Below are 15,564 nucleotides of genomic sequence, written 5' to 3' on the forward strand. Positions count from 1 at the left end.
TTATAGCGATAGAAGTGAGTGGAGTTTTGTATTCACGTCGTCATGTTGCACCTCGCTGTTGGTGGCAGCTTCCCCTCCGGATCATCCCGCCCGAGCAGCACAGGGTCCATGAAACCCTCTGAAAGCCACAAAAGCGCCTCCTTTTTTTGCTTTTACTCAATTCATACTGTGTAGAAGCCTATAAGCATGTATATCGAACATGTCCACGCCTGTAACTGCCCTTTTTCAGACCTTCCTTGCAATAGAGCAAAAATTGAAAGATCACGCCGCGGAAGAAGCTATGACGTAGGTCGAGATCCTGAGGCTCGTGCGCGGAGAGCAAGGTTGCTTCAGGCACTTGCAGAATGAGGGCAACCACGACGCTACCTGTCAATTGAGACGTGTCGCGATAGTTAGATTCGGTGTCTTTACAACCAAGACTTCGTACGACTCTAGCTCTCTATACCGTGTCATCAGCTTCTGGATTCTTGAGCTTTGATACGAGAGGAAATATTTCGAGGAAGTGTGGTAGGTTCATTATCAATTGTATGTCTATATCTATCTGTCTATCGATTCGCCTCAGGAGGCAAGATCGTCTATGGGAAGTCTACGGGGTATATGTTGAAAAGATGTTAGAAGAAAAACGACACGCTCAAAACACAAGCCGACAGCCAACTCAAGCACTCTTCGTCTTCCTGCCTCTGACTCTGGTGAACCAAGTAATGAAGTAGATCAACGCAACATTCGACACCAATGCAAAAACCAAAAAGATGCCCCAGTCCCTCCACTTCTGACTGTAATAATAGTCCATGGTAGCCGCATACTCCGATCCAGTCGAGTAAGGACAGTATCCACAGTCAGAGGTGGCATCAGGGTTGACCAGGTATCCGGTGCTGCGAGCGAGGTAATCGGCAGCATAAGCCGCACAAGTCTGTCCAGCAGGAGGATCAAAGCGAGCAAGGTCATTCGCAGAGCAATTGACAGGAACAGGTTTGAGAAGGTTACTCACACTGCCGCCGAAGAACCAACGGAATGGGTCCAACCAATACAGCCAATTGCGGTAGAAATCGTTCAATGCGGCGTGAGGGATAAGCGTACCGTTGAAGATCATGAGGATATTCCAGAAGAGGGCAGAGGCAAGACCGCAGGTTTGCATGTTGGAGAACATGGTTGCGAGCAGGAAGTTCCAAGTAAAAGCAAAAATGCCGCAGGTGATGAATTGGAGGTACTCGTAGCCCGCGATGGCGCTTTCATTGGTGTAGCCTACCGTCCAGTACATGCAGAAGTAGATCAAAGTGAAGCCGACAACCATGTAGGGTACTTCAACAGATAGCATGGCAGTCGTCAAAGCCTTCCAGGAGTAGATACCGTTTCTCTCGCGAGCTTCGAATATGGCCCATTTGCTGAACCACATAGCTTGAAGGTCAGGAGCAATGGCAGGTATGATCTGAACGATGATGAGAAGGTTGAGGACGTTGTTTTGCAAGCCCTGGATGTCTGTCTTGACCATGAAGTAGGTGAACGAGATGAAGAGTTCGCACCACAAGAACTTGAAGAAGCGACTGAAGTTGTAGCTACCGTCACGCCAGACAGTAGTCCAGTGACGCTTGGTAACGGCCTTGATCTGAGGCCAGATGGGCATAGCAAATTGACCGTGACCAGATGAAGTAGACTGGCCAGCGACGGCTGTCTTCTCGTTGATCATTTGAATAGTCTGCAGCACGCGTGCCTTCTCGGGAGACTGAAGCCAGTTGTCGTGCCAGACAGCAGAGTTGTCGGCGCCAGAGACAGTGGAGATGATGAACTCAGCAGGATTCTCAGACTCGTTCATGTGTGCGCCATAACGATCAAAGTATTTGACAACGTTTTCAGAGTTTCTTCCTGTTTCACCAAAGAAGATAGTGCGACCACCAGGTGCGAGAAGCAGAACATGGTCGAACATTTCGAACAGCACACCAGAAGGCTGGTGAATGGTGCAGATTATGGGGATGCCCTCGCGAGCGATACGCTGGAGGAAGAACACGATACTGTAGGCAGCTTGCGAGTCAAGACCACTAGTGGGTTCGTCCAGGAAGAGTAGATGAGGAGGCTTAGCAGCAAGTTCAACGGCGATAGTGACACGCTTGCGCTCCTCAACTCCGAGACCACCTTCACCAGGTGTACCGATGAGAGCATCAGCGATAGGACCAAGTTCGAGAAGCTTGATGATGTACTCGCAGTACTCCATCTTCTCGGCATGCGGGACATCAGCAGGCTGGCGGAGCTCGGCTGAGAATTGCAAAGCTTCTCTCACAGTAGAGAACGGTTCGTGGACGTCTTGTTGCATGGCAAAACCGCAGGATCTTCCGAATGTATCGTCCAGAGGCTGGCCGTTAAGTCTCATTGTACCTTCGACACGGCCTTCGCTCTTTCTCTGACTGATGGTGTCCAAGAGAGTGGTCTTACCGGCTCCAGAAGCACCCATGAGGGCAGTGAGTTGACCAGGTCGAGCATAAGCAGAAACGTTCTGCAAAAGCTGTTTCTCGCCATCTGCGACGTTGACATAGTAGTTGACGTTCTCAAAAGTGAATGATGATCCATCAGAGTCGGTCTTTGCATAGTCGCTCTCGTTATAGTCAACGCGAGTAGCCGAAGAGGCAGAAGAAACGGGATTGAGGGCTAGATCGTGAACAGTGCGGCTGGGCTGTTTCTCAAGGTCCTCCTCACCGACGGTCATGCGGCTGGAGTTCTCGGGAGTGGTAGGCATGGTCTCAGTCTGGGCGCCTCTTTTGAAGACATGGCCGCTAGCGCCACCTTGCTCGCGAGCAGTGTAGGTGAGACCGACGGCTGCAATGATTGTGTAGATAGCCCACATGGCGATTATTATACCAAAGTTTCTCCACAGGTTCTCTCTAGACATGTCGTAGGTGATAGACAGATAGGTCGAGCCAGGCACATCGGGGCTACCCTTGACACTGCCAGGCAGTGTGCAGCCCTGGTTTGCAAGGTTGCTGTATCCAGGACCACTGGGAACCATCTGAGCATCGGTACAAGAGAGCGTGATATCGTAAAACTCGTTTCCCATCAAGGCCTCCAAAGCCCAAGGCGATGGTGAGATACGACGGATCCAACTGCCCCACTTGTGCAGTGTTGGCCAAGGAGGAGCGAAACCGGCATAGGTAAGACAAGGAGGAATAGCAGCTCCAGCCATCAGCAGTGCGACATTGAGATTGGGAGCCACGGCACCAAGCATTCGGAAGAGAGCACTGGTAGCGCCGTAGTGTACCCAGACGATGAGGGAAAAGATGAAGAACTGAGATGCCGTCTTGCCCAGGCCAAGCATGAAGTAATAGCATCCCGAGAACACCAGGGCCTGGAAGAGTGAGACTGGTAGATCGGCGATGGTTTGTGCAAGCACGTATGCTGCCGGGTGAGACAGACCAAGCTTCCTCTGCTTGACTACGATAGAGCGAGAAAGAACAGTCGCGGGTGTCTCAGCCAGCGCATTGAGGAAGAAGTAAATCAAGGAGAAGAAGATGGCACCACCGCGTTCGTAAGAACCAGTCGCAGTCTTAGGAGCCATGTAGAAAGCAGAACCAGTGATGACAGCATTGACAGCGTTCAGGAAGAGAAGTGTGTAAAGAGTGTTGCGATCGCCCCATGTGAGTTGATAGTGTCGCTTGATGCCGGTAGCAATTTGCTGAGGGAGCGAGTGTGGCTCTGCTGCCTTCTTGGAAACGCCAGATGAACGAACACGCTTGACTTCTGTCTTGAAGTCATCAACGTAAGAGGGGTTAGAAGCATGCTCAGAGCGGTAGGCTGCGATGTCTTGTTGCAACTCAAGGTAGAGTGTGCTCTCTCTGAAAGCTAGTGCGAACTCATCTGGTGTGGATGGTACAGGACCGATGTGATCGCTGCGTACAACTCTCTCAGTCACGGATGTGACGGCAGTCAGGAAGTCAGGAGTGGTCTGTCTAGGTCCGCAGTGGTAGCCAAGATCAATGAAGTATTGGCGCGCCGCTGCTGTCCTTCCCGAGAAGATCATGCGGCCCTTGTAAAGTACAAGAACACGGTCAAAACATTGATCGTAGATGGACTGTGCCGTTTGGTACATGGTCACAATGTTGGCCATGCCTGTCTTCCTCGACATGTCTTTGAGAAGACGACAGAAGGCCAGAGCTGATGAGGAGTCCAGACCACGGGAGGGATTGTCAAAGCATGCGACTGCTGGGTTCGTCGTCAAGACTTCGGCCAGAGATACACGCTTACGCTCGCCACCAGACACACCACGAACGAATGAGTTTCCTACGATTGTGTTGATGGTGTGTGGGATTGCGAACTTATCAAGTAGCTTCGATCGCATGCTTTGCTTGAAGTCGGCTTTGGATTGCTCATCCTTAGCCGGTTTGCGCAACTCCAAAGCATAGTCGAGTGTGTTTCCAACAGATAGCTTGGGAAAGTGGTTGTCTTCCTCGTTGTTGTAGACGATCTCTGATTTGTACAATTTTCTGGCCTCAGCAGACGAGATGGTAGAATAGTCGACCTGACCATCCACACCAACGAAAGATTCGACATCGCTAGCAATAGCGCGTAGTGTTGTCGAACATCCAGCTCCAGGGGTTCCTAGAACGAGCAGAGTTTCTCCGGGTCGGACAACTCCAGAGACGTCCTGAATAAGGTTACGGACATTCTTGCGGCGGTTTCCAGCAAATAGTTTGACAGCCTGGTAGGGTAATGTGATGATGTTTTCCAGAACCTGAGCAAAATCTGTGACAGTGTTCTCCTCCGCTGCTAGTCCAGTAACGGTGATGTTTTCAAATACAACACCGAGGCGGCGACCATCTGGTCTGTAGACTGGAAGATCGTTGACCTTACAGGAGGTTAGTATGACTTGCTCGGAAGATCGATATGAGGATACAATCATATACCTCTTTTTCAGCCATTGTCAGAAGCCTGAGCGTATGCTCCTAGGAATGGCTTGAAAGATAGTAGGGGATGGAAATCACAGATGCAGATGTCCATCTTGAGACGGGGACTCATGGTATATATTGCAGACAGCAAAAAACTGCTTACTAGATGTTTCCGCACAATTATCAAGCACAGATCCACATATTCGTTGCAAGCGTTCGACGTAGAACATATGCCGAGTTGCTGTTGAATCTTGCTCTTCTATGATTGGCTATGTCACCGAGCGGTCTCGGAAGTGCCCAAGCGTTTCCTCTTTGCTCGGAGGTCTCAGCCAATCACGAAAGCCGGGTCGAGATTTCTGTCTCCGAAGGCAATTCCGAAATGTTTCTTCCATGATCTCGCCGAAGATGTTGACATGTTTGTGACAGATTTGCCATGTGCCGATCGACCTAGCCTTGACAACGTCCGTGTGTTGGAGGCCGTTCAATTCCGCTAACAGAACATGATTCGTACGAGATTGATGCGTCTGTTTGACGTTCAGCAGCCGAAGATAGATGGACAAGTGCCGAGATGAGATCGATAGAAGGACCAAGACTAGCACGTCCTGTGTAAGGATCTCGAGGGTGGAATGGCAAATGAATATGTCAGACTTGCTGTGCAAATTGGCCACCAGGCTGTGGTATTTGATTCGCTACGAAGAAGAATCTCGAGATTTGATTAGGCATTGCTACGCTGTAGTCGATCTACTATACATGTGCTTTGTTAAAGATAAACATGGTTGGGAGTGGGAATTGTAATGATTGCAAGACTTGTCTACCTCACATCCTGCAGCGTTGGGATCAAGCCAGATAATCTGTTTAGGACGTGAAGTCACCGGGCAATGGCTGGTTCCAGCACTGGCGAGCCATCAGTCGCAGTGAAGCGAACGGAGTGAGGTATCGAATCGATTGACGTGAGAGCATGTAGCTTTCTGGAATGACTTTTGCACGTCATGTCGACGACCTAACCGCGAACAAAGTCACATAGTGTCGCACAAGTCCGCAATCGATGGCTTGACCTCTCTTCGAACGTCTGATTCCATCTCTGGATGATTGCAACGAGATGGGTTACTACTCTAACAGAGACAGGGTTGCTCAGTGGATGTTGAACGCGGAGTCTCAGCGTCGGCAAGCTCCGAGGCGTGTTGCGACTAACAAAAGAGCTACATCATCTGTATACATCAACACACGACAAAACATGTCATCGATACAGCAGAATGCACTCAAGAGACCAAGGGCCACATCGACAGTAAAGCGTACACACCGTCTCACCCACATCCAACAACTGCCGGCCGAGACCGAGCCCGCGGCGCAAGATGAGACTTTCATACAGGCACAGCTACTGCGGTCTATCTGCACCGCCCTGACTATCGTCGGCTATGACAGTGTGAAACCCTCGGCTCTGGAAATGTTTCGCGCGGAGGTCGAAGAATGTGAGACTCTGCAACTGAGGAAACGAGTGTGTGCAGGCGGCTGATTGTACGCGACCCAGACATGATCAACTTCCTCAGCACCGTCAAAGACTCCATGTCAGCCTCACGACGAATCACGCCCATACCACAAGACTTCATCTTTGCCCTCGCAGAAGCTGGCCTGGAATCACATCACTTAGATCCGCACCTTCGCTTGGCTTTACCAGACGACATTGCCAATCCTACCATCCTACCTCCACGTCCCTCAGAAGCACCACCACCTGATCTGGCCCCCATGCTAGGAAATGAACTGGCTACTCCGGCGACGCAGCAATACGGATACATACCCTCACACTTTCCTCCGCTACCGAGCCGTCACGCCTGGCAAAGTACCGCCCTCTTCACACAACGAGAGCAAGATCCTCGACGCATCCGCGAGCGCGCAACAGACGAAGGTGTTCAAGCCGAGCATGCTTTGCGCAAACTTACCGCTGCCAACAAGGCCCGTCTACGCCAGCCGACTGTCGACAAGGCCAAGGACAAGCTATGGCAAGATACTATCGCCGATTTGCTGGACGACGATGACCATCATCCACCGACGACGCGAGATGCAGATGGGGACATCATGTTGGATGGGTACTCGCAAGATCAAGGCAGTGACAAGGCAGCGGCTATAGCTGATCTGGTTCGTGGAGGTGGTGGATTGATGGTCAATCACGACCGCAATCACTGGCGCAGGGGAAGAGGTGCTGTCCACATCTGAGCGGTTCAAAAATTCCAATCTTTAGCGAGGCGTTTGTTTCTTCTTATCTCCAGTTTAGGAGTTCTGGCTGGGATACGGGCATGGAGGGGACTTGAGCAGGACGAAAAAGGCAGACATGAGATACCCCAAGAGTCAATCACACACTTGCTGTGCATATTCCGATCCAACTTGTTTTGCTTTTCGTGAATCCCAAAAAGCATGAGTCCATTAGTAATTACTCCCTTCCTCGTTTCGCCATGCACGTAACGCTCCTGCCTCAAAACGCGAAAAAAAAAAGAAAACAAGAAGAGAAAATCCCAGTGACGCCTGCCTCCCTCCCAGATGCCATGCGCCCAAATCACTACCCTCGTCAAAACACACACCCACTAACTCTCCGTCTCCCAAGCCGTGGTCTCAACCGTAAGTCCGTCCTTACACCTGTGTTCATTCATCAGCTCTTTGCTTCCTCACCTCACTTCCCCGCGTCGTTCACCCTCCCTCTTCCTTCCAAACATCACTCACCTTCTGAACACCCTCTGAATAGGCTCACAAACCACCATCCCGTTCTTGTGTTTCTTATGCTTTACAACATCGCAATTGAATTGCATAATCTCCATCAACGCGCATTCGTTGAGGGGCTGTTGGTTGTGCGGTTTGCGAGGTTTGCCTGTGGGTAGGCGGAGGATTTTTGCTTCGAGGTCGGCTGGGTGGAAGGTGGGTGTTGAGGGTGCCATTTTGTGTGTGTGTGAGCTGCGAAAGAGGGCGTAGTGGAAGAGAAGGAGAAAGAGTGGTTGTGAGAAGAAAAGGTAAAGGTGGTGAGGTATGTCTGCTGAAGATCTGGGGACGAGGGAGCTGGGGCAGGTGCGTGGGCAGAGGTTGGATGAGGTGAGTTTTTTGTTCTTTTTGTTTTCTTGTTTCGCTACAATCACTGTCTTCTGGTTTTTTGACTTTGTTCTCGAACTTCTCATGGAGGGACGGTCTGCTCTGTATCGAGTCGGAAATCCGTATGTTCGTTGTCGGTCAGCCTCGCACCAAGCTTCGAGAACTATATCTTCCAGATATTACTATCACTTTTGATCTCTCATCTGACTCTTATCTCATGACAATAGTTCCTGGCCACACTTCGCTTACTACACAATCCATCAACGAATTCCAAGATCGGTGTACCTGCCTTGGACAAGCTTCTCGCCAATTACACTACACGATTCGATCCTACAAACCTTTCTGCCATACCCACACCTCCGATCATTGAGATCACTAGTCCAGGACCAAAAAGTGGCAAGACTGAGCTTTTGTACTGGATGATCGCAAACTTGGTACTGGGAAGTGATGGTCGTGATACAACTGAGCATGACGAGCCGCGAAAGACACCAGACCACGCCAGAGACCAAACATCCACAGACTCAGAAGCTCAAATGGAAGGAGATGATACAGATCTCGAGACAAATACCACACACAACCCAACTACAGGACAACCAGACCATCAAATCCCTCCACCATCAACCAATCTCAGAGAACACCACCATACCGCACCAACAACAATAGCCTTGCTCGTCACTTCTGCCCCAGACATCACCCGTCTATCACAAATCCTGCTCCACCATCTCCTCTCCTCTTCGCCCCACCTCGCTCTCCCTACCGCCAAATCTCTCGTTCACTCTGCTCTCTCCCACATCCACATCTTCCAACCTACATCTCTATCCTCTCTGATCGCCACTGTATCTTCTATACCAACGTACTTCCTCGACCCCAAGAACGGGAGCGCGAAAAGGAGAGTCGGCGCCATCATCATTGATTCGCCATCCGACTACTTCTGGGCGGACAAAGTGGGCACTCAAGGTCAGGGACAAGGACAGCAGGGACAACAGACACAAGGGAAATATCCAGCTCTGGCATCGACACTCAAACGCATCTCTACCACCCTCTGCACTCCAATCGTTTTCAGCACTGCATGTCTCTCCACCACCTCTGCCACCTCTGCCACCTCTGACACTCAGGCATCACGACCACAACTTCCCTCTCCCTTCCCAACACTCCCAACTCTACGCTTGATAATCTCCAGACACGCCATCCAGGGCTTCAACAAAGATACAGATGCAGAAACAGCGCTGAAATGCAAACAAGGCAGGGTCAAAGCAGTCAGAGAGGCAGGCTTTGGGATCAGAGTCAACAAATGGGCCAACGAAGGTCAACGGGACGGCAGTGGTGATGGAGATACAGCAGGATTTGAGGTCAGGATCAACAATAAAGGCGTCACTGTGCTATGAAGGGCATAAAAAGAACGTCATGCTGTGCGTCAAAGTGCATGTTAAAATCGTCCAAGCAAAAGGACGGTAGGGGGCCAGGAGGAATTGGAAGGGAGAGAAACAGAAAAATCGTCTATTGCAGACTCTGATAGAAGCGTGAATACAAAGAAGTCGCTAGCCAATAACAAAAAAGCCAATACACAGAAAAGCAAAAATTCCATCTACAAACGTCCAGCGCAAGATATTCGATGTTTTGTTGTTCCTCATTGCGCCGGAACCAAGAAAAGAAGAAAGAAGAGTCCAATGTTCGTAGAAGAAAAGGAGAAAAAAAAAACAAGCGTGTGGTGAGACGTGAAAAGCGAATAATCATGAAAAGAGCAAAGAGACCTTTACTTTCTTAAGTCTCATGCTCATCCCCAAATGGACTCTGGCCCCGCGGAACCTCTTGATGCCTACTCAACCTCCTTGCAGCAAGACTGCCCCTCAGACTCTGTGTCTCTTCAATCACAGCCGATAAACCTCCAGGCGTTCTCTTCGCACCCTTGTTTTCGTGGGTAATACTCGCTGCATCAGAGAAGGGCGAGGCGTCTTGTTCATCTGGCGTTGTTGCTGTGGAAGTCGCTAATGGTGATGAGATGTTGGGTTTGGGCGAGTCGGAGGAGGAGACCGGGAAACGACCTTTTGCTGCTTTTGGTTTGCTGCCGCCGAGGGTGAGGAGGGTGGGTTTGCCGTAACTCGCAGAACTCAATGTTTGTTGCGAAGACGCCGAGTTCGCAGAACCAGGTCTGACGGCATCACTGGATGTTGGCATGACGATATTCAGCTTTCTGCCGCTGGCACTCCTGTTCAACGGGTTCGAAAGTTCTTCTGCAGGAGTAGTTTGTGGCGAGGGGGTTGCAGAGTTTCCGCTTTTCACACTGACGACGTTTGCTTTTCCGCGCAGGACGGTTTGTGCGGGCATGGGGTTTACGACGGCATCGTCGCGGTATGTGGCGATGCTGCTGCGGGCGAGCGAGGGGGTAATACTGGGACGCCCGAAAAAGGTGCTGCGGTTATCCAGGGACGAGGTATCTGAGTATGTGGAATCGCGGAGGTCGCCAGGGCGGAAGAATAGCGCTTCGCCATTGTTGGATGCGCCGCTGAGGGGAGGGCCATGGGCGGCTGGAATCGGCGGGACAGGAGGAACATGTTCTTGGGTGCCGTTTCTATTCATGACGCCAGGGATGTAGGCGATAGGGATGAAGTTTGAAGCGCGGCTGAGGATGCTGTTGGCGACTGAATGCACGGTATGCACCGAAGCGCGCTCCGACCTCTGCATGTTGAAGTGTGACTTGCGATTCTCAGCTTCGTCCTCCTCTTCCCATTCTTCCTCGAGTTTGATGCGGCGCGGGCGAATGACGAACCAGTAAAACGCAAACACAAGCACACCGATGAAGAAAATACCGCCAATGACTCCTCCGGCAATGGCGCCGACATTGGGGCCTGAGTGATGTGAAGGTACATTGTTGGATGCGACGCAAGTTGTGTATGCGCAGGTATCGCAAGATTGAGGGACTAGTGAGCAGACCTTGCCGCCTGAGCATGAGGGGCAAGAAGGTGTGGTTCCAGGGCAGTCGACGCAGTCGCGCTTGAACAGGCTATACAGAGCCTTTTCTACATGAGGATGCACTGAATACAGAAAGTCAGTATACTGCATCTTGGTCGATGGATAAGCGGAAGGGGAAAGCGAAGCCGCACCGTTGGAGAGGGTAGATTCCATGGTCGCAAGTTCGGATGTCTTTGTTCGGGTGTTGAGGCGTCGCAATCTCGGAGGTAGCAAGACAAAGGCGACAAGGAGGATTTGACTCGCACTCCTTTGTCCTTTGGTAGAGCAGTGAATAATTGGGGAGGCTGGTCGTGCGGCGTGAAGCAGGTGGGCGCAGATGGCAAGGGAGGGAGAGTTGTTGTTCGTTTCAACGGCCGGCGCGAGCAAGAGGGGGTGAAGGGGAAAACAGGCAGTCGTCAAGAGAATGTAATAAACGACCTGCGCTGCTAGAGAAAGACACACAGAAAGCGAGAGACGAGAAGAAACAGCAAGAGTAGAAGAACGAGTGAGTGCTGTCAAGGATTAATACAAGGTTGGTAATTAGTGCGAGGGGACAGTCGAAATTGCGTGTCGCGTTGCAAAGAGAAGATGGTCGGTGGTTGCGCAACAAGAACAAACGGCCCAGACAAGGGGGCAGTTTGGAGAAGACCAACAAGACCCACAAGGCCTCGTGTCTCGCCCACTGCCCTCCCGTCTTGCGCTTTACCCAGCGTAGTTTAGCCTCCTACTCTGTCTGCAACTCTGCAAAAGCCCTTGCGCCACAACCACCCCATCCCTCCATACAAGCTGCTGCATACCGATCGACTCCACCAATCTGATCATCAGCCCCAAACAACTCCACATCACTGCATACCCATCAACACAGCAAAGAATCCAAAATGTCAAAATCACCACAACAAGACATCTACAACCAACTAGCAGCCAAAGACACAAACCCGGAACCGCTGAAAAAGGTTCTTGCCAGAGAACAGGCGGATTATGATTGTTTGAGTTGTAGAGTAATGGGTGTGTATACTCTTCTTTGCATCACTTGCTTCTTTCCTCGTTGCTGATAGAGCGGTATAGGAGCAACGGCATTTGGCACTCTAGGCGCATATACCTACTGGTCAGGGCACCGCGAACTCCGTACTCGGGAGCAGGAGATTCTGAGATCGCGCTCAAAACTCACAATGTCGGCGAGGAGATTTGGGATTACTGGGTTGAGCGGGGTGTTGGTAGGGTTGGGTCTGTATAGGGCGTTCATGTGAAGTTTCCATTGCTATAGTAGGCTATGAGGAGTACAAGGATTGGCATCTTAAGAGATGACAAAAAAGCAGATGTGGCCCCAAAGGCAGCTTGCTGAGTCGAGTACTGCATGGTTGGAGTGATTATGGGAGTGCACATACCGGGTTCTTGCAATGCCCGAGTGTAGACAGTGGACCTGCAGGAAGATGAGCACAGCGTGATGCAGAAGCTGTCAGCAGCCTTGCCGTGCTGAATGTCCGGTGTGCATACATGCAAAAATGTCAGTCAAAGAAATTTCACAGCTGCAGAGCTGAAAGTCCGAGAGGGACAAGGATTTGGCAAGTAATGATGTTGGATGGTTTGATAAAAAGGGCATACAAGTCTATAAACCGCTAAGAAGAACATCGGAAGAATTTCATTTTATAGTAGAAAGATATCATTCGCCCATGCAAGCAATGAGATCAGGAAACATCAACAATACTGCATTCAGTATGCAAGAAACAGCAAGAACCAAAAACAGAAGCAGCTGGTCATCCCGTGTGCTGCACGCTGGACATGCAAGAAAACGAAGCAGAACGCAAAACACAGGTCTAAACTAAGATATGTCATCATTCATCGCTGCCTCCACACTGTCAGAAAAAGAACAAAAGAAACACGAACGACTCGCAGGAAAACAACGCAACTGTATTGGGGTATTTGGAAGTATGTTGTAATGCAGTGTTTCAAGAACAAAAACGAACGAAGTTCAAATGATGGTCCGCCTCTCAAGCATGTCTCCCTCTCTTTCCTCCACGGTCGGACCCGTCTCTGCCGTTATTCCCAAACGATAGGCCTGAGATGTCGAAAAAGTCTCCCAGATTCTTACGTTTGGAGCCAGCGCCAGAGCCCAAGGAACCGAGGTTGATGGATGCAATCCTGTTGTTATTATTGTTGTTGTTATTCGACCGGTTGTGGTTGTTCCGCCGTCTGGAGTGCACCTCCAGTCTCACTGGGTTTGCGGATGTGGAAGAGTTGGGCGTGTCGATAGGAGGATTGTTGGAGGCATCCATGTCTACCTCCCGATCGTGGTTTGGAGGGGGGTATGCCAGAGATGAGCGAAAGGTGAAGGTATCCGCCTGGGGGACGGTAGGATCCGCTCGGGTGACTTGTGGTTGTTGTTGATGTTGGACTGAAGAAACATCGGTATTGACAGGTTCAGGTTGTGGTAGGTCGTGGGTCGCAACAGGAGCGGCAGCAGGCTTCCTGACAACTTCAGGGCTCGAACTCCTTGGTTGTTCCTCTTGCTCTTCCTCTTCATCGTCGCTCTCACGAGCGGCCGAGTGGGCACCGTCAAAACGTTCGGTGGCCCATTGCCTCACACTCCAACCCTCGCCGTCGCCGAGGCCAAGGTTTTCCTTGTCGAGAAAAGACAGTAGATCGTCCAAGGCATCCTGGTAGCCGGCAGCGCGTGATCTTGCCTGTTCAGACGCAGCGTTCTTGTATAGGTTTGTAACGGAGAGAGCGGCGGCCTTGAAGGCAGAAAGGAGTTCTTCCGGAGGTTGCTGACTACGGCGAGGCGAGGTGCGCGGAAGCGATGTGTTGAGGCTGCGCATCGAGTCCATCGTCGCCGAAGAAGAGAGTGTTATCAGTATTGAGCGGCGTAGTAGAGAATGATCCGGGGTGGAGGCAGGGCGTGGTTGTACAGAGCCGATGATATTGGATGATGGACGATGGGTTGATGACTGCAGAAAGAGGATTTAGGCGGGGTCTGGGCCGACTTTGCTGGCTGGAGGGGTTTGCACAAAAACACGGCCTCTGACGTAGATCACGATTCTCTTCAGCCAGTCAAGTCCACTGGAAGAGATCATGGGGCAGTGAAAGAGTTGATAGATGGGTATAGAGTCTTCTCTATAATTCTTTCCGGTCGTTGCTGTGGAGCTGACGAAGGACCGTTCGCATGATTCCCTTTCTTTGTTCACCATCGAAGGCCAGATTCATGAAAATGGCACGTGCGCAATGCATTGTTATACCTCGACTGAACATGTGAACGCCTATGCAGATTCATCTACCTCAAAGTATTCATCTGACCTCTAGTAAAACCTGCAGCTCTACAGGCCATCAAGGAACTTGCACACCGCCTCAATCACTAATTCAGGCTGTTCCTGCTGAACCCAGTGTCCTGCGTGTGGGATGAACGTGACTCCCCTAAAGTCGGCGCAACTTTCCTTGTACCCGTCCAGCGCTCCGGGCTGCTGGTAGTTGCCCCAGTCCTTCTCTCCACTAATAAACGCACAAGGCACCTCGATCTTTCTGCCTGCGAACAAAAGCATATCCGCCTTTTGAATTTGTGACGAACTGGTCTGCGCTCTATACCAGTTCAGTCCACCTTGGAATCCGACTCGCTGCCATTCTTGCACATAAACTGCCAACTGCGCGTCAGGCAGCCATTTGGTTGTTACACAGCCATCTTCACTTTTCATCAAGTCACATATTGTCTCTGGCATGCTAAGCTCCTTTGGCATGATGTAGTAGTTTGGCATCTTTTCCAGATCTGAGGCTGTCCATGATTCCAGAGGCTTCGGATCATTTCTATACCAGTCGGCTGACTTGACATGGAAATATCCTCGAAGAAATTCATGCAGCCCTTGTGGTGCTGTCTCCCAGTCCTTGGAAGCATCAGAAGTCGAATTGTACCATTTGTAGTGCTTTCTAGGTGGGTCGAGTTTTGCAAGTTCTGCTTGAATGTCTGGTTTCGCACTCGAGCCAGAGCCAGAATGAGAATGCTTGATAGGCTTCGTTGAAGCCTCTACACTCAAGGCTGGAGTCGGGGGTGCGTGATGAGGATGCGACATTTGAATGCAGCTTTTGAATATGTCAGGTCGCATGAGCGGTGCCATGGAGCTCGAAACTGCGCCAAAGTCATGTCCAATATGGCAATGCACCTCCTTGTAGCCCAGCGCATATACCAAGCATACAAGGTCTCTGACCAGATTCGTCATGGTAAATTGATTCAGGTCGACCTCATGGAATGGCCGCTTATCCCAGCCAGTGGTTCTACCGTATCCACGCTGGTCGGGCGCAACGACATAGTATCCTTGAGCAGCCAAAGCTGGCATGATTTTTCGCCATGAGAAGGCAATCTCTGGGAAGCCGTGGGTCAAGAGTATCAAAGGCCTGTCTTTCTGTCCAGCGGAGACGACATGGAATACAAGACCACATGAGTCTGTGCAGTCAATATAGGATTCTTCAAGACCTTGGGGTAGCGGCAATGGCTCGATTGATGTCATGGTGAGGGAGCTGACGATTGTTGTACGTAGACTATAGTGCGCGATTGTGTTGATGTTAGAAAAGCAGCAGGTGAAATACGATAATCGCGTCAGAGAGGAGTCGACAAGCTTCAGTTCTCCGCTTTGCCGAGGTTGCTCTATTATATGTGCAGAGACTCGAAGTAACAAGAGTTGATGTCTGGCAC

General features: G+C 50.7%; 7 protein-coding genes across 7 annotated transcripts; 3 read left to right on the plus strand and 4 right to left on the minus strand.

Moving 5' to 3' along the window:
* Window positions 1-655: 655 nt before the first annotated feature.
* On the minus strand, window positions 656-4,901 carry M436DRAFT_78172 (uncharacterized protein; the record flags this gene model as incomplete). Its single annotated transcript, XM_013575831.1, has 2 exons — window positions 656-4,828; window positions 4,887-4,901. 2 exons carry the CDS (start codon window positions 4,899-4,901, stop codon window positions 656-658), a joined length of 4,188 nt encoding a protein of 1,395 aa, XP_013431285.1.
* A 1,201-nt stretch (window positions 4,902-6,102) lies between these two features.
* M436DRAFT_37839 (uncharacterized protein) lies at window positions 6,103-7,079 on the plus strand (the record flags this gene model as incomplete). Its single annotated transcript, XM_013575253.1, has 2 exons — window positions 6,103-6,337; window positions 6,397-7,079. The coding sequence occupies 2 exons, from the start codon at window positions 6,103-6,105 to the stop codon at window positions 7,077-7,079; spliced, it is 918 nt and encodes a 305-aa protein (XP_013430707.1).
* Window positions 7,080-7,880: 801 nt separating this feature from the next.
* Window positions 7,881-9,325, plus strand: M436DRAFT_37848 (uncharacterized protein; the record flags this gene model as incomplete). The annotated part of the gene is made up of 2 exons (XM_013575255.1): window positions 7,881-7,943; window positions 8,168-9,325. The coding sequence occupies 2 exons, from the start codon at window positions 7,881-7,883 to the stop codon at window positions 9,323-9,325; spliced, it is 1,221 nt and encodes a 406-aa protein (XP_013430709.1).
* A 376-nt stretch (window positions 9,326-9,701) lies between these two features.
* On the minus strand, window positions 9,702-11,000 carry M436DRAFT_38785 (uncharacterized protein; the record flags this gene model as incomplete). Its single annotated transcript, XM_013575418.1, has 1 exon — window positions 9,702-11,000. The coding sequence occupies one exon, from the start codon at window positions 10,998-11,000 to the stop codon at window positions 9,702-9,704; it is 1,299 nt and encodes a 432-aa protein (XP_013430872.1).
* Window positions 11,001-11,767: 767 nt separating this feature from the next.
* M436DRAFT_60254 (uncharacterized protein) lies at window positions 11,768-12,123 on the plus strand (the record flags this gene model as incomplete). Its single annotated transcript, XM_013575520.1, has 2 exons — window positions 11,768-11,894; window positions 11,945-12,123. 2 exons carry the CDS (start codon window positions 11,768-11,770, stop codon window positions 12,121-12,123), a joined length of 306 nt encoding a protein of 101 aa, XP_013430974.1.
* Window positions 12,124-12,877: 754 nt separating this feature from the next.
* Window positions 12,878-13,714, minus strand: M436DRAFT_38324 (uncharacterized protein; the record flags this gene model as incomplete). The annotated part of the gene is made up of 1 exon (XM_013575339.1): window positions 12,878-13,714. The coding sequence occupies one exon, from the start codon at window positions 13,712-13,714 to the stop codon at window positions 12,878-12,880; it is 837 nt and encodes a 278-aa protein (XP_013430793.1).
* Window positions 13,715-14,200: 486 nt separating this feature from the next.
* On the minus strand, window positions 14,201-15,379 carry M436DRAFT_78176 (alpha/beta-hydrolase; the record flags this gene model as incomplete). The annotated part of the gene is made up of 1 exon (XM_013575832.1): window positions 14,201-15,379. One exon carries the CDS (start codon window positions 15,377-15,379, stop codon window positions 14,201-14,203), a length of 1,179 nt encoding a protein of 392 aa, XP_013431286.1.
* Between the last annotated feature and the right edge of the window lie 185 nt (window positions 15,380-15,564).

The sequence above is a fragment of the Aureobasidium namibiae genome, assembly GCF_000721765.1.
Source record: "Aureobasidium namibiae CBS 147.97 unplaced genomic scaffold scaffold_2, whole genome shotgun sequence".
Classification (NCBI taxonomy): domain Eukaryota; kingdom Fungi; phylum Ascomycota; class Dothideomycetes; order Dothideales; family Saccotheciaceae; genus Aureobasidium; species Aureobasidium namibiae.